Source organism: Macrobrachium nipponense, chromosome 23 (genome assembly GCF_015104395.2).
Source record: "Macrobrachium nipponense isolate FS-2020 chromosome 23, ASM1510439v2, whole genome shotgun sequence".
Classification (NCBI taxonomy): Eukaryota; Metazoa; Arthropoda; class Malacostraca; order Decapoda; family Palaemonidae; genus Macrobrachium; species Macrobrachium nipponense.
In genome coordinates, this window is record NC_061090.1 from 14,078,853 (window position 1) to 14,103,307 (window position 24,455).

General features: G+C 36.6%; 1 protein-coding gene and 1 long non-coding RNA gene across 2 annotated transcripts in view; one reads left to right on the forward strand and one right to left on the reverse strand.

Moving 5' to 3' along the window:
* Positions 1 to 1,788: 1,788 nt before the first annotated feature.
* LOC135198759 (DNA replication licensing factor MCM3-like) overlaps positions 1,789 to 24,455 on the reverse strand; it is a 31,303-nt gene continuing 8,636 nt past the window's right edge. The window contains exons 2-15 of the mRNA XM_064226673.1: positions 22,818 to 22,930; positions 22,492 to 22,700; positions 22,139 to 22,279; positions 21,745 to 21,911; positions 21,378 to 21,542; positions 20,181 to 20,317; positions 18,182 to 18,346; positions 16,255 to 16,602; positions 11,535 to 11,690; positions 11,152 to 11,302; positions 10,864 to 11,004; positions 8,928 to 9,087; positions 8,379 to 8,569; positions 1,789 to 2,195 (exon numbers count right to left, since the gene is read on the reverse strand). Of these exons, the coding sequence (XP_064082743.1) occupies positions 2,037 to 2,195; positions 8,379 to 8,569; positions 8,928 to 9,087; positions 10,864 to 11,004; positions 11,152 to 11,302; positions 11,535 to 11,690; positions 16,255 to 16,602; positions 18,182 to 18,346; positions 20,181 to 20,317; positions 21,378 to 21,542; positions 21,745 to 21,911; positions 22,139 to 22,279; positions 22,492 to 22,700; positions 22,818 to 22,930 (2,403 nt within the window). The 3' untranslated portion in view covers positions 1,789 to 2,036. The remainder of the gene's footprint in view (positions 2,196 to 8,378; positions 8,570 to 8,927; positions 9,088 to 10,863; positions 11,005 to 11,151; positions 11,303 to 11,534; positions 11,691 to 16,254; positions 16,603 to 18,181; positions 18,347 to 20,180; positions 20,318 to 21,377; positions 21,543 to 21,744; positions 21,912 to 22,138; positions 22,280 to 22,491; positions 22,701 to 22,817; positions 22,931 to 24,455) is intronic.
* LOC135198775 (uncharacterized) lies at positions 2,119 to 19,835 on the forward strand. The gene is made up of 3 exons (XR_010310883.1): positions 2,119 to 2,250; positions 9,579 to 9,670; positions 18,195 to 19,835. It is a non-coding gene; the product is annotated as an uncharacterized LOC135198775 (long non-coding RNA).

Consider the following 24,455-nt stretch of genomic DNA (forward strand, 5'->3'; position numbering starts at 1 on the left):
CAAACTGTGCTTTAAGCCACAAACTTCCCCAGAAAGGGTTCATTGGAAGCACCGAACACTTTTTGAAATGTTTTTTTTTTTTAATTGTTACTTGATCTTTGTAATGTTAAGGGGGCCGGCCGGCTAATGCCCTTTTTTAAGGACAGGACTTTGATATTCATACCACTTAATAAGGTGACTTGGGACATCAAACCGCATATGATTTTCGCCTCTGACCTTCTGTTTTGTGACGCCAGGGCAATTTATCCCGAAAATAACCATTTTTCAAATTCTATCTCCTCCCTTGATATTTAATATTAAGACCTGGGATTACTACCATATATAGACCTCCAATCGAATGGAGAGTTTTTTTCTAAGTCATTTTTTTGCAAGATATGAATTTTTCAATATGGTAAAAAAATAAACCCTATAAATCAGGAGAAAAAAAATTTCTAAAAAAAATATGAAACAAAAATTGGAAAAAAGGGCTCTATTTGATTGTTCTATAATGTCTTTCTGAGTAATATACCAAATTTCAATGTTATAGCTTTAAAACTAAGTGAGAAGATAGATTTTGAAGGTCAATAAGTATCGTTTTGAGATACGGGCGTTCAAAGTTTCCCTTCGTATTTCCATAAAGACAATGTTAATAAATAATGATTATTATGAATGTATATTTCTTTTTTGTGTATTAATAAACCAAAACTATTTTATTTATCATAATTTAATCATAAATGATGATCCCTTTGCTCATATATCGCAGCCTGGGGCACTGCTTGAGGCAAGATGGGGCACTCCTTCCTACGCAATTCTCTCTCTCCCCTTCGCTAACTCTGCTTATTACAGCGAATTTTCTTCTTTTGTATGTTAGCGAGATGTTTTCCTTGTATTTTCCTCTTTGGCATGATGAAATTCTTGCCCGAAACAAAGATAAACAAACGTAAATGCAAGAGAATGTCGAGAGATGATACTCGAAGGCGTACTCTTTTTTTTACAAAGACAATTTAATAAATCATGATTATTATGAATTTCATATTCCATTTTGGGTTTTAAAAAACCAAAACTTTGTTATTTATCATAAATTAAGATCTCTTTGCTCAAAGATCGTCGTAGCCTTGGGCACAGTGTGACGTGTGCTGTCAAGCAAGATGGGGGCGTTACTAAGCAACCCTCCCCTCTCTCTTCACTAACTACACATATATTATGATATTCTGTAATAATACTTGAGCGATTTTTCTTCGTCTGTATGTTAACGAGATGTTTTCCTTGTCTTTTCCTCATTGGCATGATGAAATTCTTGCCGAAACATACGTAAAAGCAGGCGTATGTGAGAGGTGAAATGGAACGTGTAGACTACTCTAAAGTCTGTGATCGCACTAAATCATTATCAGGACTGGACTTGGCCTGAAGTCTCCTTCTCGACTCGGGAATGTCTACAAGATGCCATTTCTCCCAATTTCTTTGACAATAATTATCAAAATTTACGATAATAGAGGAAATATTGCATTTTCTTGTACGGATCAATGTTTTAGGCTTATTGAGTTACGTAAACTAATTACCCTGTAACTACGAAAGTAAGAGGAATTTTGACGAAATATTTCATATACGTATTCTCAATTGCCATATGAAGCTCCATGAATTTTTTCATGACTGCATTTTTCGCCCTATACCTCCATATACGTATAGGCGTTCCGGCTGGCTCCCTTAATTATTTACTGAAGAAATAATATATTGAAAAAGGAATATCATATAAATCCAAACTTTAAAGAAACTACATATTAATCACCAAGATAAATTGTCTGAAAGAAGTAAAGTTATTACAAATTTATTTAAAATAAAAAATGCTTTAAAAGAATAAGGAACATATAGCATACAAGTTTTAATACATTATCTTTCTGCTAACTGAACTACTTTTACAGTACCCTAACAGACCATAGCTTTCATGTACAATATCTAACAGAATCTACTTTGAGTTAGCGGAAAAACATTAGTTTAGAAAAAATGTGTAAGACAGAAGCAAAAATATACAAAGTTCCATCATATACAGAAATCAGATCTTAAGTAATACGGAAAAGCATTTCATCCGTCAACATAACTTGGTTAGCATCTGTCATACGCTGTATAGCAGCTTCAATTTCATCTTCATTGAACGAACCTTCTGTCTTGCCTTTCATGTACTCACGGACACGACCCATGGGAAGCGTTTCAGTTGCATCCTGAAATACAAAAATACAGGTGAAAAAACCTACTAAATCTATCAACTAAATACAGGTACTTCAAGTTTGCTATAACTGTATTGTAGATTAGTATACAGTTATTATTAGATATGAAATCTAAATTTTGTCTATGAAAATACAAACCAATCTGGAATCAGTCATTGAAAACTCTGACAAGTAAGACAAATGGATAAGAGGGAATATCCTTTACAAGCTAACTTTTCTTTTGGCTGAAAGGTTGTTACGAATGTGCTGCACTCAAATTGTTCCTACTTGGTTGAGAACTTAATGAGCAAATGCTAATTGCTCGTCAATTGTAATTCTGCTTTTCCTTTTGTTGTTCCCGTTTTATTTGTTTTATTAAAACATGGAAAAAAATCATGCAATATTGTGGGAGGTTTATGTTGCCTATAACTAGTAACTCCTGTACAGGCAGTCCTTGGTATCATGATCCAGTTTTATGGTAATTGTCTACCAACAATGATAACTGGATTTATTTTCGGTACTGATCCCCACTTAATGGTGATGCTGATAACCAGGGATCAGCTTCCTGTGCACCACCTTCTTCAAGGGTAGGAAGGTGTAAGATCATAAGCGAAGATGGCGCTATGGCATCAACTTTCTTAGATTCGAGGTTTGCTCCTGCCTCATCCTACCATGAGCTGTCAGGTGTACACCAGAGTCCAAGCAACTTGGTTGCTCTGTTCAACCTTAGTTGGATGATGGTGTATAGGGCAGTTGCAAGAGATCTGCTGTGACTCCTGTCAGATTATACAACTAAGTCCCAAGGGATCTGAAAGGACTGGATGATCACATTCCTCCATACTCAAAATAACTTGAGAAGGCAACCTCAGTTCTGTATTTGCTATCTGGTCTGCTGAACTGACCTTTGGAAATGCTCCAGATGTGCAGCCCATAGTCAGCTTGGCATGGTCCAGTGAGCTTGTAATGTCTTGGAGGCGGCAAATGCTTTAATCTGCAGTCAGGGAGTCCTACCTCTAACATACAGAACAAATGCCTTTCCTGCCACTTTCATATATATGAGGTGCTATTACTGCTATGTGCCATAGGCTGACACTCCTGCTGGAGAGACATTGGCATTCTCCATTGCAGAGGCTAAAGCCTTGGAGACACTCCATGGCATCTCTTCAGACTGTCTTGTGGCGAGTAATTATTTAGGAGGCTGCTGGTGTCAGGGGCTAGGGTCATTATCTTCCTAGCTCACCTGAATGCCATCAGTAGGAATTTGGTCCTATGAAGAAGAAATACAGGACATAGTTGCCTCTTTTCTGTAGGCAAGTGTTGCATGAGTAGCCTCACTAGCAAATAGTTCAATATTGGCCTTCATTGTTACTCTTCTTAATAGTATGGAGTAACCAGTGATTATATATTGTATAATTGTTATTGGTATTTTATGCATTGTTGAAATATGGTGGGTGTCCTATATATGGACAGCATATGGTTGATTCTAGAAGGTGTCTGTTGATGTATTTAAGTTGTGTTGTGACGTCATAGACAAGATGGCGTCGGCGTGATGTAAACAATAACACGGTGCAGTAGAAAGCACGTGCTGGTGTTGTGTGGTTGGTAGGGGAGAGCTCTCTGCTGTTAGGAGTTTTTGGGTTGTAAGTCTTGTGCTGTTGTTCTAAGGTGATTTCTGGAGTATACTGGAGTTGGAGAAAGCGTACAGGTGGGTAGATTATTAATTTGTGTAAATAAAAGGGGATTAGGCTAGGCTAAAATTCAAAACCAGATGAATACAGAACCTTGGAATTCCAAGATTCCCTGATCACCTAAACTGCCTTCAAGTCTGCAGGTTTAAAAACCCTCATGTCTGGGTTTACAAAGCAGCCAACTCTTCAGAAACCCAAACAGGTAGGTCAGACTTCTTCCTCTAAGGAAAGAATAGGGAGTCTTCCCTGCCCCTTTGTCCTCCTTCCTTGGTTGGTTTTATAAAGTTTAGGTGTAACACCAAGCACTGGGGCAGCAAAGGCCAAGAAGGGAGGGGACATGAAAATGGAGTCCTTCCTCTCTGCTGCAAGTAGGGGGTTGCCTGTCTCGGCAATGGGCAGAAACAGAAAAGAGCCTTGGGTTGTAGTGGTCCTTTGGAAGATTACAGGCTTCCATTCAAGGGCTAGCCTCAGATTCACTGGGGATTGGTGGTCAACATTACTTAAGGTTCTTTACAGCATGCCTTTTGGCCCCTAGCTGCAATCCCTTTCATATTCTCTTTCTTCCATGTTATGTTCCACCTTCTCCTAACAATTGATTTATAGTGCAACAGCAAGGTTTTCCTCCTATTACACCTTTAAAACCTTTTACTGTCAATTTCTGTTTCAGCACTGAATGACCTTGTAGGTCCCGATGCTTGCCTTTGGCCTAAATTCTATATTCGATTAAATAAACAAATCAATTCAACCTCTCTTCTCTGAACAAGTTTGTGTTACAGACTACACTCAAGGTAAAGATTGCATTAACCATGCTGGAATCCATCAGAGGACTTCATGCTTTTGATAATCTGAAAAATATGTACTTTGAAGTAACCATTCATCAGAGCTTTAAATACCTACACTTTCCCTGCAGTGGAACCATCTACCAGTTCATGCTGTTATGCTTCAGATTGGTGAAAGCTCAGATTCAGCAGCAAAGACAGCCTAACAATAACTCTTAAGTGAGCAAGCTCAGGGATATAAGTGGCTCAGCTCCTGTGCCAACAGGAACAACCAGCCCAGCTTTAGCAGTCAAGGACTTCACCTGGTGGACAGACAACCGTCTCAGAAATCTTTGTGGCCAGACATATTGAGGAGAGGGTGGGATGCACCTGAGAGGGTTTGTTTCAGGTGTGTGGCCACAGGATTTACCTCATATGCACAGAAACATACTGGTGTTGATGGGCAACAACACAATCATGTGGTGGCCTACATTAACAAATGTGGAAAGGGGCAGTGTCTTTGGACCCTCTCAGTTAGCACCGAATATGCAAATGTGGGCCCAAGCTGTTAAGTTGACTGCAAGGTAGATTCTGGGCAGGCACAATGTTACTGCCGATTAGCTCAGTTATCAGAGTTAGGTTGTGGGAAAGGAGTGCTCTCTTCATCCTAAAATTACGAAGACATTAATAAAGTAATGGGGGTCTCATGTTCAGTTTTCTGTTCTCCAGTTCTGGATCCATAGGCAGCTATGGAAGATCTTTTTCACCACTCTTGTAACAACCTGAACATATAATCATTCCCTCTGATCAGACTTCTAAACAGTCATAAACATGTTTATCACCTCAGGTCTTTAGAAGACTAGTGGCTCCTCATTTGCAAGCTGAATGGTATCCCAATCTGCTGTCTAGGCACTGAAAGAACTACTCCATGGCCCTCCCACCTGTGTCAACCACACATTCACAGGTACCATCAGATGGTTTGTCCCTTGCACTTTCACACTTGGGGGTTATCCAGCATCTCCAGAGATTTTTCTTGCAGGGTTGCAAAGATGATGTCAGTCCTTTTGCTGTTCATCAGTATAAGTATCCAATGGAAGTAGGCATAAGGCCAGCTTAATAAAAAACAACATAGACTATTTGTAATTACTATTATAAACAGGGTATCTCTCAAGAAGAGGTACTCTTTTTACATCTATTCAGTAAATTGCAGGCTTCCTTGTTCAACCTTGGCTGAGACAAGCTCTTTTCAGTCTCTTTAGTAATGGGCATTACCAGTCCACTAAAGTAGATTTGCCTTGCTAGTGAAAAGTTTCAAGTCTTTCCTCAGGAACTCAAGTACTCTCAAATGCTATTTTCCCTGTTTCTATGGAGCCTTACCAGTGCCTTTCAAGCCTGTCACAAATTACCTTTGGTCTTGGCAAAAAGGAGGGAGTTACATGGCCTGACATATTATAACTTAGCACTCTGAATAGTGAGATCTCTTGCTCTCTTTCATTCGTTCCCAAGTCTATGGCAAAAATTTAGGATCTGTCTATTTCTGACGAGATTCTATTTTCTCAATTCCTTCTCTCTGGGACTTTATTGGTGATATGAATGAGATGCTGCTTTGCCCAGTACACATTGTTGAGTACTATCTGAAAAGAACCCACTCCCAGAGACCTGAGTGCAGAAGGCTTTTCATTAACACAAGTAAGTACATGAAGGATGTCTACAAACTTCCCTTCTTTCTGACTTTGCAAAGTAATCAGATGGGTTTGTATCTCCTCTAAGGAAGAGGGCAACTTCCCTGCTTGAAAGCTTATGAAGTAAGGGTGTCTGTTCATCAGTAGATCAAAACTTCCCATTTACTTTAGCTGAGACAATCTCCTTTCAGTCTGCAGTGAAGGGCTATTGCTCAGCCTATCACAGGTTTTCAAGCTGAAGGGGCTCCACCAATCTACTCTGGTGTTGTCTATGCTTATGAGAAGTTTTGAATAATCTGCTCTCCTCAGGGACTTAAATACCCCTGTGAGGCACGTGTCCCTATTTCTAAAGGGAGTACCTTCAACCCTGTCTCAAGCTGAAGGCAGAAACCTCTTATTTCATTTAGCTTTGGCAACAACTGAGGATCTGTCTGTTTTAGACAAGAGGTTCTAGTTTCTCAGTTCCTTCCCTGAGACTTCATTAATGGTGATGTCAATGAGATGTTGCTTTGCTCAGTACATGCTGTTAAGTACTTTTTAAATAATGTGCAAAAGCTCAAGATCTGTCTTTCAGACAAGAGGTTCTACAATTTCTCAATTCCTTCCTTTGAAAATTCGTTGGTTGTGATCTAGATGCTGCTGCTTTACCTCCTTCCTGCTTGAGAACTTACAAGTCAGGCATGGGTTTGTCCAACACTTTTCATAAGAACATTTAAGTTTCTGAGGCAATGAGGGCAGGGTGTCCAACTTTGTCAGACTACCTTTACCTTCTTCTACCTGAAGGATGTCACCCACAAGTCCTAAGACACAACCTTAGGATCTGTGATTCATGCCCAATAAGTTGTGTTGGTAACCACATTCTGTTTCGGACAAGAACAGTATCTCATCCAAGTATTAGGAACCTAGTATGAGTCTACAGGAGTGATAAAGTTCCCTTATATCAATTCTCCTCTTTAAGCAGCATCTAGCCCAAAGTACAAGCTGTAGGTGGACAACATACAGCTGAGTACACTAGGGACATCTTGTCCTAGTCCTTGTGACTAGCTGGTGTGGCCATGTCCACTTTTATTAAGTGGTGATGGGGGACCTGGTAGAGTTTGGTCCAGATTCCCTCACTTGGTAAGTCTCTTACAGACTCATGGCTCATTCTCCTATAATTTGCCCTCATCCTTACATAAATACATACCTTCTTGTACTGCATGGATCATGACATCCCCTGATTGCAAAGTAAAAGGAGCATGGCAATTCTGTGACTGTTCTCAATTCCAATCAATTGTGGAAACTGGCTTCCTTCCTAAGAAGTATGTCTCCTACATAAAAGGTAATAGTTTGCACAGGCAGTCCCTGGTTATCGGCAGGGGTCCCGTTCCCACAGGGTACTGATAAGCAAAAACTGCCATTAACTGGTTAATGGTGCCACTGTTAGGTATGTTATGGCACCAAAACTTTATTATCAGCACCTTATGGTGCTGATAACTGAAACTTGGCTCATTATGACACCATAAATTGCCAATTTTTATGCTAGACAAGAGCCATAAAACTGGATTGCCATTACCAGAGTCCCCCAATAACCAGGGAATGCCTATTTCCATAGAAATAAATAAATTTGATAAGTAATTTGTATTTTTTATATGTATACAAATCAAACCCTTTTATATACTTTAATCCCACATCAACTGGCCCACTTAGTCCCATAGGCTGAAGGAAAAAAAAAGTGTTGGTTGACAAGAAAGGGATCCTCCCAACTCACCCCCATCTCCATCAATTAACTATCATGCTACCATGTTTTCAATTGCAGATTCATGCTCATGGTGAAGGATACGCTAATATAAAAGGCTCTGGTTTGTATAGTACCTAGGAAAAATACAAATTACTTTCAAATTTGTTACCTCACCATTCATTAAAATTTATCAAGACAGCCTGAGAGAGAGAGAGAGAGAGAGAGAGAGAGAGAGAGAGAGAGAGAGAGAGAGAGAGAGAGAGAGAGAGAGAGAGAGAGAGAGAGAGAGAGAGAGAGAGAAAATGTCACATGATTCTTAGTGTATGAAATGTCAGATTTGTAATAATTACCAATGCAAATAATCTGCTCAACGAAGTGCGGAACGCCGAAAGTCTGTCTTCAGCTATTTCCTTAAGGATGGGAGTTGAGGTAGCATCATCTGATGATCTAGACTGCCGGACTACAGTGCTCCTAACAGATGCTGGTGTTGGTGATGTTGGGCCTCCTTCATCAGCACTCTCAATGTCATATGGATCATAACCTAAGGAAAAAATTAAATAATTAGCTCTTACAAGCAGCTTTGAAGCATTTCTTTTACTGACACAAAAGTTTAAGGTTTTATTTATTACATTAAAGCTCCTTGAAAATTTTATACTTATGTTCAAAATGCAATCTTGGGTAAATTTCTTTGATTTTCCAAGAAATTACATTTGTTGATTATAATATCGACATTCATACAATAAATGGTCCACTATTGAGTGTTATTATATATTTTGCACTGGTAATAAGGATAAGTCCCACAAGTTCTGAATGCATATGTAGTCGAAAAAGTTGAGGGATTTCTTTACTGTGTTAACAGTCATTCAGTCATGATATGCAAATACACACACTTTACTAACCTTCATCACCAGGCTTCTTTTTCGGTTTCTTTGACTTCTGGCTTCCATCTTGTTCTGTACGCTTTCTCTTCTTGTTACCCTCCTCATTTACTTCTTCTTCACCCTCTGTCTCTGTGGCACTTTCATCATCATCCTTACGTCTTTTCTTTTTTTCCATAACCTGAGCAAATACTTCATAAATCAATAAATTTACTAAAAAAAATTCATGATGACCTAATAAAAATTAACATTATACAAAACATTGAGAATATATACAAGGAAAAAGTAAATTGTGATAAATGTTGTCAGCCTCACATTCATTACTGGCATTGAAATGGCAAGCGTTGTATCTTATTTTTAAAAATTTCATAAGCTACAACCTATCAGTGAATATAGTTGAGAGAAATTACCTGATTTTTGGTCCCATTAATAAAAGCAATGGTATTTGATCTGATTTTGTAAATGAATGCACCCTGTATTTTGAACAAAAGAAAATGATGTGTGGCACTGATTTGGCTCTCCCAATAGATATACAGGAACTTTTTCAACTTGTACTTGACCATGTGTATGGGTTGGTCCATTATATAGCTGAGATACAGTGAATGCAAATATTGTTCAAACGACAGTGGCTGATTTTAGATAGATTAACACAACACCTGACACTATTTCTAGGATTTTAGTGGAAACAAGGACAAAGGATTCTGGTATCACTGGTGTTGGCAGATTTGGAGATTTCATCAATCTAATACTGCAGGAAAGGTTGTGCAAGTTACCAACCTTTTTTATAAATTGCATAGTATGTCCAACAGCCTAACTGTTGAGCCATAGTTGTGTTGGGTACAGGTACCATAACAGTAATTGTCTATGAATGGTCTAAACCAGAAGTTCTCAAAGTGGTCGATATCGATCCCCAGGGGTCAATAGGATCATCCAAGGGGTCTATGAATAGTCTGGGGGTCAATGAATAATGAACGTGTCAGAGAATTAAGTTGCATAACTCGTACATCTAAAGTTCCAAACATATTTTCTTACTAGTTGTTATTTTTTTTTTATCATACTGAATGTCAAGTACTAAACTAATACTACTTTTAATTGATTCTGACATTTTTTTTAAATTTTGAAATACTAAATGCTAGTCAGGGTGTCGATAGAAAATTTGAAACTTCATAAGGGGGTTGAGGAGTTAAAAAGTTTGAGAACCCCTGGTCTAAACAATAACATCCATAATGAGAGCATGCTATATCTTGGTAAAATTTCTCAGCATCCATGGAGACTGCTTACCAAAATTCTTTTTGGGTAATTTACTGTAATGGCACTCCTATAAGGGTCAAGATGACAAAAATGTCTTAATTTCTTACCAAATCTTGGATTCATGGAAATTTCCATTAAAAGTGTGCTTTGTTCATTTGTGCCCAGGGATAGAACGTTCCATCCAATTCACTTCTAACTCTACAGTCTTTGTGCGTGATAAGCCTGAGACAAATATTTAGCAAGTAACAAAATAAATTGCCTTTGCTTGTCCTGATCAATACTGCTAATAATTATAGTAAAGAGAACAGAAGCAAAAGTTTCTTGCAGGATACAAGATATGACTTGTGGAACCTGATGCATGGTACTGTTACTTTGTCAGAAGCATTGGTGAAGTCAATAAAAAAAGCATAAATATCACAACCTGATTCTATGATTCTGATTAATGACCGAGTCTTTTTAACTATTAAAGTTTATGGGTAGGAAAAAGCGACTTACTTAACTACTGTATCAGGATGATTTCATTGACTGTTGACTTGTAATGGGCAGGAAAAAGTTACTTACTTAGCTATTGTATCAGGATGATTTGCTTGACCGTTGACTTGTAAGTTCTTTCTCAAGGAACAACAGGTTGAGCATATTTAGTTTTTCTGAACCTAATATTACCAAAAAAATTTAACTTTGTACTTTACTTTTGCGCTAACATTACCTTTTTGAAGTAAGCATATGAAACCATCTCAATGGCTGATTCAGCATCCTCCACAGTAACCTGTCGGGAAAGTCTGGCCTTGGCATGAGCTGTGGCCAAACGGATCAAGGTCTCTAAGGCACGAGCAGTAACTGGTTGAGTCTGGAATGAAATCATCAAAACACAATATTCACTGCTTAATACCAGTTCATGACAATATGTTTTGTTGAATTTTTTTTTTTTTACTGATGTTGAAACCGAAATTTTTACTTTTTCTGATAAAAAAAAAAAAAAAAAAAAAACACATACCCTTGCCATGTCAGTGTGTTCTGTATCTTGAGACCGGAGACGAGAATATTCTTCTGCTATGGCCTCACAAGCTTCTCTGGTCAATGTCGGCTTGATACTCTTAGCAATATGGATATACTTCTTCATAAATTTCATACTAACAATCTTGTCACTGAGAGATAGAAATTACAATTAATTTTTTGAGAAAAATAAAATAAAAGCATAACATATTCAAGATTTGGAACATAAAGTTGATGCCATTACGTATTAACTTATTGTTGGCGGTATCCTGATAATGTTTTGTAACGGTTGCAAATGAATTTGACAGTTTGATTGTTAGAAGGCTGATGGTTTTTCATTAATAAAAAATTGTTTTAAACAAGATTCAATAAAATTATTCTTACTTCTTAGAACGGAGATTCCCATGGAGCAGGGCATCATACTTTTCATATATTGGGGTTTCTGCTAGGTCATCATCATCTTGCTCAAGATTCTGGGTGGATAGCACATCAATACCAACACCCATAGGTAGAGCTTCACCATCTTGTTCATGAGGAGCCCTATTAATGAATAAAAATATACTCAATGTTACAGCAAATAAAAATTTTCAATTGCCGCTGCCTCTTGCATAAAATCTCATTCAATTACATAACACAATTCCTTCAGATGAAGAGTATGAACTTGCTTGTGATCAAGATAAGCAATAAAAACTTCTTCATAGGGTTCACTAAAGAAATAAGAAGCCACTATTGAACACTAAAAAAAAAAAAAAAAGCCACTATCAAACTTCCACACTTAATAAAAAGAAAACCCTAAAACTAAAAAAATTTTAATTCTATAAAGTAAATATTTCTTACAAGCATCCAGCTACATACTACACTAATTACTATATTTAACATAGTTAATTTAAGAGCTGTGTCTTGTATTACACATACTCTTTTAATTTAAGCAACTGGTTCAGACCCAACTAGGTATGGTATGATGGTTTTTATAAATGTAAAGGCCACCACTGATGTTCAGTTATAACTGTACAGTTCGACTGTGGAGGCATAACTGAACCCACTAACGTTCAGTTTTACCTGCAAAGGCAGATTGTGCAGATATAACTGGATGTGAGTGAGTTCAGTTATGCCTGCATAGTCCAAGTGTGCAGGCATAACAGCACAATTATAACTCAATGTTAATGGCTGCCTTAATGTGGATTTTGATCAATTTTATATCATTATCATTTACTAAAATAGTGAATATCAATCTGTTGCATATAAATATTCAACTTCGAAAGTTGAAGGATTTCAATATTACTTTATTAACCCTTAAACGCCGAAGCGGTAAAATAAAAATTGTTTCCCATGTGCCGGAGGTGTTTCAGAGTGCGCGGAAGCGGAAAATATATTTTTTTTCAAAAAATCACAGTGCGCTTAGTTTTCAAGATTAAGAGTTCAATTTTGGCTCTTTTTTTTGTCATTGGCTGAAGTTTAGTATGCAACCATCATAAATGAAAAAAATTATCATTATCATATATAAATAATGCGATATATGATAGCGCAAAAACAAAATTTCATATATAATTGTATTCAAATCGCGCTGTGCGCAAAACGGTTAAAGGTAACAAGTTACATTTTTTTCGTTGTAATGTACACTAAATTGCGATCATTTTGGTATATAACACATTGTAAAACGATAAAATCAACAGAGAAAATATTATTACAAAATAATGCATGAATTCGTAACGCGCGGACGTAAACAAATATTTTTTTCAAAAATTCACCATGTATCTAAATAATGTCCTAGAGACTTCCAATTTCTTTCAAAATAAAGACAAATGATTGAACATTACTATACTGTAAGAGTATTAGCTTACAATTGCAGTTTTTGACCATATCTGACGAGTTAAAGTTGACCAAATGTCGAATTTTTTTATATATTTTTTATATGCAATTATTTCAGAAATAAGAAAAGCTACAACCTTCAAATATTTTTAGTTTTATTCTACATGAAATGGTGCAAACATCACCACAATCGCACATATGATTTTTTCGGAAGAGTTACCGTGCGGACGTAAAGAAAATTTTATTTTTTTCATAAATTCACCATAAATCGAAATATAGTGCTAGAGACTTCCAATTTGTTGCAAAATGAAGGCAAATGCTTGAATATTACTAGAATATAAGCGTTTTTCGCCCATTTCGGTAGTCAAAGTTGACCGAAGGTTGAAATTTTGGCAATTATCGTTATTTATATGAAAATATCTCAAAACTGATAAAAGCTACAACCATGGGTTGTTTTTAGTTGTATTGTGCATGAAATTGCACACATTTCCATATATAAAACTTTATATAACGGCTAATTTTAAAATGGTGCAAACATTACCACAATCGCATGTATGATTTTTTTCAGAAGTGTTACCGCGCGGACGTAAGGAAAAAGTTTTTTCATAAATTCACCATAAATCGAAGTATTGTGCTTGAGACTTCCAATTAGTTGCAAAATTGAGGTAAACGATTGAATATTACTAAAATATAAGAGTTTTAGCTTACAATTGCGTTTTTCGACCATTTCGGTAGAGTCAAAGTTGACCGAAGGTTGAAATTTTGGCAATTATCGTTATTTATATGAAAATATCTCAAAACTGATAAAAGCTACAATCATGAGTATTTTATTGTTGTATTCTACATAAAAATGCGCACATTTTCATATATAATACTTCATGTAACGGCTAATTTACAATGGTACAAAAATTATGTCAAAGTGACGAAATAATTTCTGAGATGTGTCACAGATACTTTTTAGTGCGGCAAGAAAGAAATTCGCGCTTGCGCGCCTGTGTAACGATTGTAAACAAAACACCACCTTGATCCGTGAACTCCCAGCATCCCCCAAGGCGCGTGATTCAAAAGTTTTAGGCTGGTAGGCCTATAAGTATTTTTCCGCGAATTTAAAAAAAAACTTTTGTAAGTCGACGTAAAATACGTCCAGTCGGCACACGAGAGACAAAAATGTAGACGTAAAATATGTCCAGTCGGCAGTAAAGGGTTAATAGCAAAATTATATATCACATTACAATAATGACAACAAAATCATAAAATTTTTAAACATTACTCTGCCCTCTATGAGTGCTACAGCCAGACACATTTTACATACTTACAGTATTTTGATAATTGATTTTTTCTGAAATGATGAATGTAACACTATGAAACACACTTTACATTAGCAGATGGAATACAATATATATACTAGTATTTTTTTAAGGTTACAGTAGTTGAAAGGTAAGGAAAAATGTTTTAGACTTCATAGATCTACCAATAACAACAATGCTTGAGGAGGATCTTGCAAGCTGCAATGAATTCATCAAGACATGCAAGCATTAAAAAGTGCACTGCAAGTGAACATTTGCATTTGTCTCCTGATTTTATACACAGCTATAGTATTTACTTGCATTATGGTATTTTCACATTGAAAATACAATGAACATCTCATTCAAATCTGAGTGTGTATAGCATATGAAGAGTTCAGAGTTCAATAATTTATTTGGTATGGCAAGCAGAAGTTTACAAAATCCTTACACCATCCAAAGTCCATCAGCCATAAGCCACTTGAGCTCAAGCTATCACATATCACTGATTGAAACAGTCTAAATAAGTAATCAACACATGAACTGTGAACATACACATACAAATTCAATGACTTTCACTAATGTAGTAAAAGCAAACTGTGTATGTACTGTCATTACTAGTAGCACTGTATAAATCATTAACTTTTATTAGTAAAAGCAAACTGTGTATGTACTGTCATTACTAGTAGCACTGTATAAATCATTAACTTTATAAGTAAATATTTCAAGTTTCTCTTTCAATTACATTTGAATTACACTCCTGTGAGCAATCACATGAATATCCTGTGTTTACTCCGTCCCTCCCCCTTGTGTTATGTCATTATTTAACTCAAGTTTTGATAAAGTTAACATTAATATCCCATAATAAAATGTGACTAAAGAATAGCAGACAGAGGGGCACAGTAAGTGCAGTTTTGTAACACTTAAAAAAAGAAAAAAAGGTTATGGTTTTCTTTAAGTATTAATTTTGTATGTATTATGTAACTTGTACAGTCAAGTAGGCACAACTGTACAGTAGATTACTGTAAATATTTTTATTAAAAATTCATTATGCAGATATATCTCAGAAACAGAATAAGTAAATTAATATTTTAAAAAGTAAAAGATAAATTTTGAAGTAATTTCTATCATTCTCAGGTTCACAAACCAAAGCATTTTAAATCAAGGATTCCAAATACTAGTTAGGATACATTAATAATTACTTTAAAAGGAACTGCTGTACACTTAAGCTATGTCTAAGTAAGTTTTTCCCAACATATTGTGCAAGCTATGCATTAATCCATCTACTTTAAGCCAAGAGGGAGGATGGGAGATGGGGGGGGAAGTGGAGAGATGCAGCTGGTAGTGTGATAAGAAAATACCAATCAAGGTAAAAGTCAAGATCTAACAGCACAGTGATAAGACTACTGTTAATGTATGGATTGGAAACGGGCTCTAAGAAGAAAAGAGGAAGTAAATCTTGAGAGAACGGAGAAGAGAATGCTGAGGTGGATTACAGGATTATCACTGCTTGAGAGATTGGAAAATGATGAAATAAGAAGAGCAGGCTTAGTAAAGATAACAGAGGTGATAAGAGAGTCACGATTGAGATGGTATGGGGATGAATTAAGGATGGATGATGACAGAGTGAAGGGGGCTTGGGAAGAACCTATCAAAGGAAGAAGATCAAGAGGGAGACAGAGAACTAGATGGAGAGATAGTGAAGGAAGATATGCAGAGAAGAGGTTTGGTAGAGGATGATACCTTTGATAGAAGGCAGTGGAGCAGGCGCATCAGGCAACCGACTCGTTAATGTAGGGATAACAGTGGGAAAGTGTCAATCCTTGTTATTTATACTGCAGGGTCAACATATTTTGCTACTTACTGGGAGGGCAGGACTCACCAAATGTCCATCAAGGGGAGGCATCTCTAACCCCGAATTCTATGGACAAGGGCTTATTACATCTACATGTCAACATATCTCATCTAGTTTTTGCCCTCACTAGCACAAATTCTACACCTGTATCTCTCACCTGTATCGATGCATTCTCACTACGTGGTCTGAAATCATGCGGTCTGATTCTGGGTCAGCAATATCCAGCATAATGAAGAGACAATCAAAACGTGAGAGAAGTGAATCCTGAAGGCCAATGTTTTCCATTGGTGTCTTGTACTGATCATATCGGCCATATACTGGGTTAGCAGCTGCTAAAACTGAGCACCTGGCATTGAGCCTTGCATGAATTCCAGCCTTAGATATGGTGACACGACCTTGTTCCATAACTTCATGGATAGCTGTACGGTCCATGTCACTCATTTTATCAAACTCATCAATACAAACAATTCCCCTATCAGCAAGAACCATAGCACCAGCCTCCAGCCTGAAACAAAAAATAATATACATAGTATATATTCAAACTCATTACTATCCCTTTTGGATGAAAACATACTCTACTGTAGCATTAAAATATTGTATAACCGAATGCAATCCGTTGCACACATTTAGAACAGAATACAAAATTTAGGCCAAAGGCTTGGCCCTAGAACCTATGAGGTTAGCAAACACTGAAATAGAAATTGACATTAAAAAGATTTTAAAGGTGTTACAGAAGGAAAACCCACAGTTGCACTGCAAATCAACTGTTAAGAGAGGGTGGAAAGTAATATGGAAGAAAGAGAATGTGGAAGGAAGTACAGTAAAAGGAATGAAAGAGGTTGCAGTTAGGGGATGAAGGGACACTCCAAAGAACCTTAAGTAATGCTTTCAGTGAATGGATGGAACTACCCTGCTATGGAGATCACACATTTGTCATTAACCCTCACTTCCCAACAGCAGTAAGTCCCTCATCATATCTACCTTTCAAGTGAACAAAAGTATATCTTAGTTTAACCAGACCACTGAGCTGATTAATAGCTCTCCTAGGGCTGGCCCGAAGGATTAGATATTTTTACCCAGCTAGAAACCATTTGGTTACCTAGCAACAGGACCTACAGCTTATTGTGGGATCCGAACCACATTATATCGAGAAATTAATTCCTCTGATTCTGCGTTGGCCGAGCCAAGAATCAAACTTCGGACCACCGGATTGGTAGACGAGCGGAAAATCCACTCGTCCATCAACAAACTTTCAAGTGAACAAAAGCATAGGAGTGACCGTACGATAATAGAATTCACCAGTGATTAGTTATAGTTTATAGCAGTGTTACTCAATTTTGTAATTACTATCATAAATTACACAAAAAGTATAGTCTAGGCACAAGTGTAAAATGAAAATAATTCATGGTGTCAAAATATTTACCAAATCGTCCAAAACACCTTCATATTTTAATTAATGATTCAAGAATTGGTCATTAACATTAAAATACTTAAAAGGGAAAAATTAATGTAATTACTATGAACTTTTGTAAAATAAAATGTGCAATACAGTCTAAACTAAATTAATATAATCACTAACAAATAGTGAGCATGTATTATATATTAAAAGAGTTTAAGAAAGCAATCTGAAAATTTCAAGAGAAACTTATGTAACTACATGATGAACATCTACTGCCCATTAGAATACAACTAAGCTACAAATGGCAAATTTTGGCAAGTCCTTAAATTAGCCTAAGCCAAATCATTCCTGGCTAATTTGTTTCCAGCAACATCCATGTTAAAAATTTGTATATATTGTCTTATTTCCCATAAGGAATCAAACTACTTTTAACCTTTGATTTTACTGCACATTTTAAGCTTGGACACAATATTCTCAAGCTCTCTAATAATTTTTAAGAACATGCAACATCAACAATTTGTGCTTACATTCCTGCATTAATCTGTTTCGGAAAGTAATGTGTTGAACATTAGCCAACATTATATGCATGCTATATCCTTTTCTTGGTATATTTTCATAATTAATGGCACAATTCAATTTGTAAACAATCATCCATAAACCTAGTTTAAATGAAGAATTTAATTACCTTCTCTCTCCAGTTTCTAAATCAGTTGTAACAGCAGCTGTCAAACCTACACCTGAAGATCCCCTACCAGTGGTGGTAATAGCACGAGGAGCAGTGTTCAAAACATAACGAAGTAGCTGGGATTTGGCTACAGATGGATCTCCAATCAAGAGGATATTGATGTCACTATAGATAAAGTTAGGGTACAAATTAAAATCCAATCAAAGAGAAAGAAGAAGCAACTAAAGGCTTTTCAATGTTTAACCTCCTCTGGGTTTACCAATAAATGGAGCAGACAATTTATATAATAATAATGATGAGTATTAGCATGAAAGGGAAAAATTTATATTAAAGAATGTTACATAGAGACCCTAACTTAGGATGCTCTGCCAGCAACCTTTTCTTTAATGCCAACATGAGCATAATCCAGCATATCTAGGTAAATATTATTAACACTGTCATATGAAATGGATGCACAAATTTAACTAGAGAAGTGTAATCAAGGACAGAATACATTAAAAAAGTTTCGAACATCAAGCAAAATATATTATGGCACAGGAACATAGCATTAAGATAGCAATAAAGATAAACCAAAACACTGTGGCACTTCATGAAAGTACAATGACTGCTTTGTGAAACAAAATGTGTTCACCCTAGAGGCCCTGACATAAAGTCCACTATTTGCAACCATCCAATGATGGTGTAACCTATAATTATTATTAATGGGTAAACTAACCTCCTGTATGGACTGTTTCTTCTATGAAATCAAAGTCACACAAAGAAACAACATATATACATATTGAAGTTTTTAAATGAGTGAATTCCAACTCACCGTTCAAGCATGAAAACTCATAACAAAAAGCTGAAGTTTCATTAACAAAATGAGTTATAATTATCTCCCAAATTAATAAAATATAACCACGTAAAGTCTTTGTAATGCATTTTTTTGAACAGCGGAGGACAAGAATGAACATGAAAAAATATTATTTGATCAACGTGAGGGCACTTACAAAAGCTGCCGTAATTTGTATAATTATGTAAAAAAATAAAAATACCCTATACATCATACATTTTCATACACATTTTAAACATAAAAGCATGAACATTTATAAAATTGACACATCGATCGCTAAATTTGCACTCTTTTTGAACTCTATATTTTTGGAAGAGCGGCAGGCAGCAGCGGACAAGAACGAACATGAAAAAACATCCTCTGATATCGTAGAGGGCAGTTTCAAAAGCTGCCTTTGTATCATATTTATGCACTGAAATAAAAATACCCTATACGTACGACATTTTCATGCACATTTTAAACATAAATGCATGAACATTTATAGACACAATGATCGCTAAATTTGCACTTTTTTTAACTCTATATTTTCGGAAGAGCAGAAGGCGGTGGCTCACAAGAACAAACATGAAAAAACGTCCTCTTTGATAACTGGAGGGCTGTTTCAAAAGCTGTCTTTGTATCATATTTATGTGCAGAAATAAAAATACCCTAATACATTTTCATAAAATTGTAAACATAAAACCATGAACATTTGTAAATGGACACATCCATAGCTAAATTTGCACTTATTTAACTCAATGTTTTTGGCTTAGAACAGCATCAGGGGCATATGGTTTACCCTAATACCTATGTAATAACTATCAATAAATTTTTAAAATATAATTTGCATAACCTTTATGGTCTGAATGGTTTTTCTACCAATGTATGTACTTGTTAGACATAACGGCACTAGCGGCGCTGCTAACCGAAAAAATGCCTTATTTTTTAAATGAATATTTTTTACAAGCCGTAAAACTGATTCGCCGCTAAGCAAGTGCGCCGTTAACCACGGGCCACCTGTATTAAGGCATACCATACAGTGAGAATCACTTTTCAAAACATGAAATAGAAATAATTGATTCAATAACAGACAAAATATTCAAGTCAACATTAATTGATCCAATAACATATACAAAATATTCAATAGTAAACAAGAATAAGATGACAACATACGTTTTACTAACTTACCCTCTCAATCGTGTTCCGTTTGGAAGAACCTTCTCTACTCCTCCAAGCAACATGCAAAGAAGTGCCTTTTTGATATAATCATGGCCATGGATACTGGGTGCAAGAGACTTTGACAACAATTCAAACACATCAACACCCTGAGGATTTAAGTTTCAATTAGCAACAGATATTTAAGTCATAAAGCTTACCCCATCAAGGGTTTTTTCCAGCTAAATGAGCCTTTAAGATTTTTTGGTCTCATTCTGAAGGTAATATTTATTCATTTTATTTATGATAAAATAAAAATTGCCTTCGCCTCTTTTTATATATATAAAGCATGAGGAATATAAGGCAAGAATCTTCAATTTATTCTACTAAAGAACCAACTTGAATTAAACCTCCTCCCATCACTCTGGACTTATTCCCATTGCAAACATACATAAAAATATTTCCTACAGATCACATCACTGAAACTGCCCTAGATTAATAAGATTTCACAAGCTTTCTAAAAATGTTTAAAATATGACAATTTTTACATAATCAATTTGTATTTTTCATAGCTAACAAACCTGAGGTCTTAACAATAGGATATAATCTTCTAGCACTATCTGGAAAACCAGTAAAAACAATCAAAGATTGTAAAAAAGGGAATCTGTGGCATCTGGCAACTCATGCATATACAGAGTGGATTCTTGGTCATCGACCAATATCTACCCCCATTTAAATTTGAACTGCATAATGAACATCTGCATTTAAACAAGTTCACAATTCAAATTTACCCTGGTAATGCACATACATACAGTTTGCTTAACTACTCTGTTCAAATCTGTTAAATGCAACAACAAATAGTTCATTCTCCACTACACATACATTGATGGTATTGATCTATGGAGTGTTGCATTCCACAAATCACATGCTCTTTATTACAAACTACAAAGATAGGTATAACCATCATTGAGTATACATTCAAGTTTAGCATCTATGACTGTTTCCAGCATAAAATAATGACTACAGTATAATGAGACCAAGGCAAACTGAATACCCAAGACTCAAACTATTTAAAATTTACTGCTGCACACTACATATACTGAAGGGAAAGCCATCTATATAATTAACTAAATGTTTTCATAAATAGCCAACATTTTCTACCAAATGAAAAACATAATTGCATAAACATTGTGACTTAAGAAATTAAACATGAAACAATGACTCACAAACCTTTCGCTTTGAAAAGATTTTGCAATTGCGTACATCATCAGATGAAATATTTGGTGTAACTTCTTTATTCATAAGAATTACATTGTTCGCTAACAGAATAGTTTTGAATGTTCCTGATGTGAACGAATTCTGTTTGTTGGGTAAACAACGGTAGATGCCGACAATCTGGGAAAGACATATTACTAGTTACATTAAAATGTATAAACACTAGCAGAGGCCAGCAACCTGGAATAAACAAAAAAAATTCTTCACGGCAATAAAAAACAAAGCTCACTAAATTAAAAATGAAAGGTTCTGACATTGCAAAATTTGGTTAACTATGAGAAAATCTAATTTAACCTTTTAAAAATGAAACATCTTTTCATACCTGGATTCTGTCTCCCGGTTTGCACTTATCAACCATGTCATTATCAAGAACAATATCTACTGATCGAGGCAACTGACCAGCAGGAGATTTCTCAGGCATTTCCTGTATGGTAATAGTCTGGTGGTCCTTGTAAACACACAGCCCATACTCAGTTTCCAAAAGGTTACCTGTAAAGTTAAAATGACAAACTTATTAACTTGCAACATAGGTTTCCAAAAAAGAAATGTTATTCTTTTTTATAATGCAATATGAAAACACAGCTTAACACTCCCTTTGAAATGTTATACGTATATGCAAAATACTAGAATCTTTAAAATAAAAATAAAATAACCTGACATATCAATTTTTTAGTTATTCAAGCAACATTCATAACTATACCGAATTAACTTCTTACCATCATCATCCTTTGTTGGATAAAGAGCAGAGGAGGGATATGGGGTATAAGAAGTCATATCTGCATAACGGCGCTCCAAAGTCTTCTTAGTGGCAGGGCAGTAATGAACTGACCTAACAACTTTAGGGCGAACCAAAGAACCTGCAAATCACAAGATGAGAACTGTACCTCACTTGAAATAGGCAAAGCCTAAAAACTTCTCTAGGCAAAGTATTGATCCAGCATCTCAGGAACAAACTAAACCAAGCGATACACAAGTCATGGTTCTTTAGAGTAATATAAAATATCTGCATCACCTTTAAATTATAGGTACAGTTTAATGATCCTATTTACTCGCATCACTTCTTACTTACATTTTGTCACAATGCCTTCAACGCACACCAAATTTCCCAAATGCCTGGCATTCAGGGTCCTGGGAGATACATGTTTACTACCAAAGCTGCCTTCAAAACCAACAAAAAGTTCTTCTTGTTGTTTGGCATAATTTGTATCTACTACAGCAACAAACTCCTTCAGAGCTTGATGAAAAGCTGGTAGCTCTTCATAGCCAGCGTTCAAAAGTCTGCAGAATGAAAATAAAAGATTTCATGTTACACACAATAAAGATTTTACATCTAGGTATGTAAATATTTGGTACAAAGAAATAAATAATACCTGAAGAAACTATAATAATACTTACCCAGCTGCGCGTTGAGGGTTCTTCTTCCGCAGATCATTGATATTCACGATAAGGCGGCATTCGCCATTAGCCACCATATCACGAACCAGCTGTGTATACAGACCTGCATCTTCCTATTGACAAAATGAGGAACACGTATCATCACTGGTTTTCACATTTCACTAATTCAGGATCAATGCCTGGCTACCAAAATGCAAGATGAAGTTGGTTATAATGATGCCAGCCACATCATCTTTTGAAGAAAACTTTACTTTCCCCAAAAGTTGTAAATTGAATGGAAAATGCCACTTACTAACATTTAAAGGCAATTGATAAAAAGTTAGTCTCACCAGAAAGCCTATGGTCTAATGTAGGCTAGCCTTCATCTATCAACTTACAAACTACCTATATGAATTCCTGACTTAGCACACTGTTGAGCCTCCTAAGAAACAACAGCAATGTCATTTCAATGGATTTACCTGATGCATAGCCTCTGGGGAAGACAACTTTTGACAGGTTCTGCATTATTGTTACCAAATGTAGGTCATAGTGTTCAAAAGTGTCTGCACAAGAGCATACAACAAAGGCAATGCAAAAATGACAATTTGTCGAAAATTGCATTTTTCCTAACTATACAAACCTGAGGTCCTTTAACAATAGGAAGTAGCTAGCGGCAGCTGGAACGGTCGTAAGCTTCGAACAAGGGGAGAACGGTAGTTAACTGCTTGTCCGATCGTCGCGCGCCGCGCGACTGGGAGGTAAACAAATCACTTTTGCTTTTGGCCCATGCAAAATACGCAGAGTGAGGGGTGGCATGAGGAGGGACTATATGTAAAGGACCTCAGGTTTGTATAGTTAGGAAAAATGCAATTTTCGACAAATTGTCATTTGTTCCGATACGTAATACAAACCATCGGTCCTTTAACAATAGGAAGACTCACTTCTTGGTGGGAGGAATCTGAGTCTTTTGATGAACAGACTGGTGTTCGTCCATCCCTGGAATGCCTCCCTGGTCGTAAGAGCAAGGGAGGGATCCAAGCCTCTGTCCGATTGATCGGGGTGTGCACCGCAGGATCAATGGTCAGACCTCTGGGCCGAGTACTAAGAAGAAGCAAGCGTATCTCTTCGTACCAGCATTGTAAGAACTTTTTCCTGTACATGAGCAAATATAAAGTAATGGGTTTGTCTCATGTAGGCATCCACTTTCTCCCCCTTGTTGGAGAAAGTGGTGGATATACACTCCTATCTCTAGTTAAAGAGATAGGATGGAGCTCGGTTGAATAGCTTACCTGCATCTGACTCCCTTCCAGCATGGTAACGACCGAGTCACTCTCTCATTCGCGCATTCATTCTCCCAGTCATACCAGGAATCGATCTGTTCTGCCTGCTCGGGTGGGCTGGGTAAGCTTACACAACGTGTTGAGCATCCACCACAGGTCCCAAGGAAAAAGTATCCAAGGACTTGTGGGCAATATCCCCGAAGGTAGAAGGACGTGAAGGTGGTCTGGTTGGCCCAGACACCTGCCTTCAGGACCTGCGCCACGGAGAAGTTCTTACGGAACGCTAAGGAGGGTCCGATACCTCTGACTTCGTGGGCTCTCGGTCGGAGCGTACGGATGTCGTCGCTACCATCAGCCTCGTACGCTCTCCTGATCACCT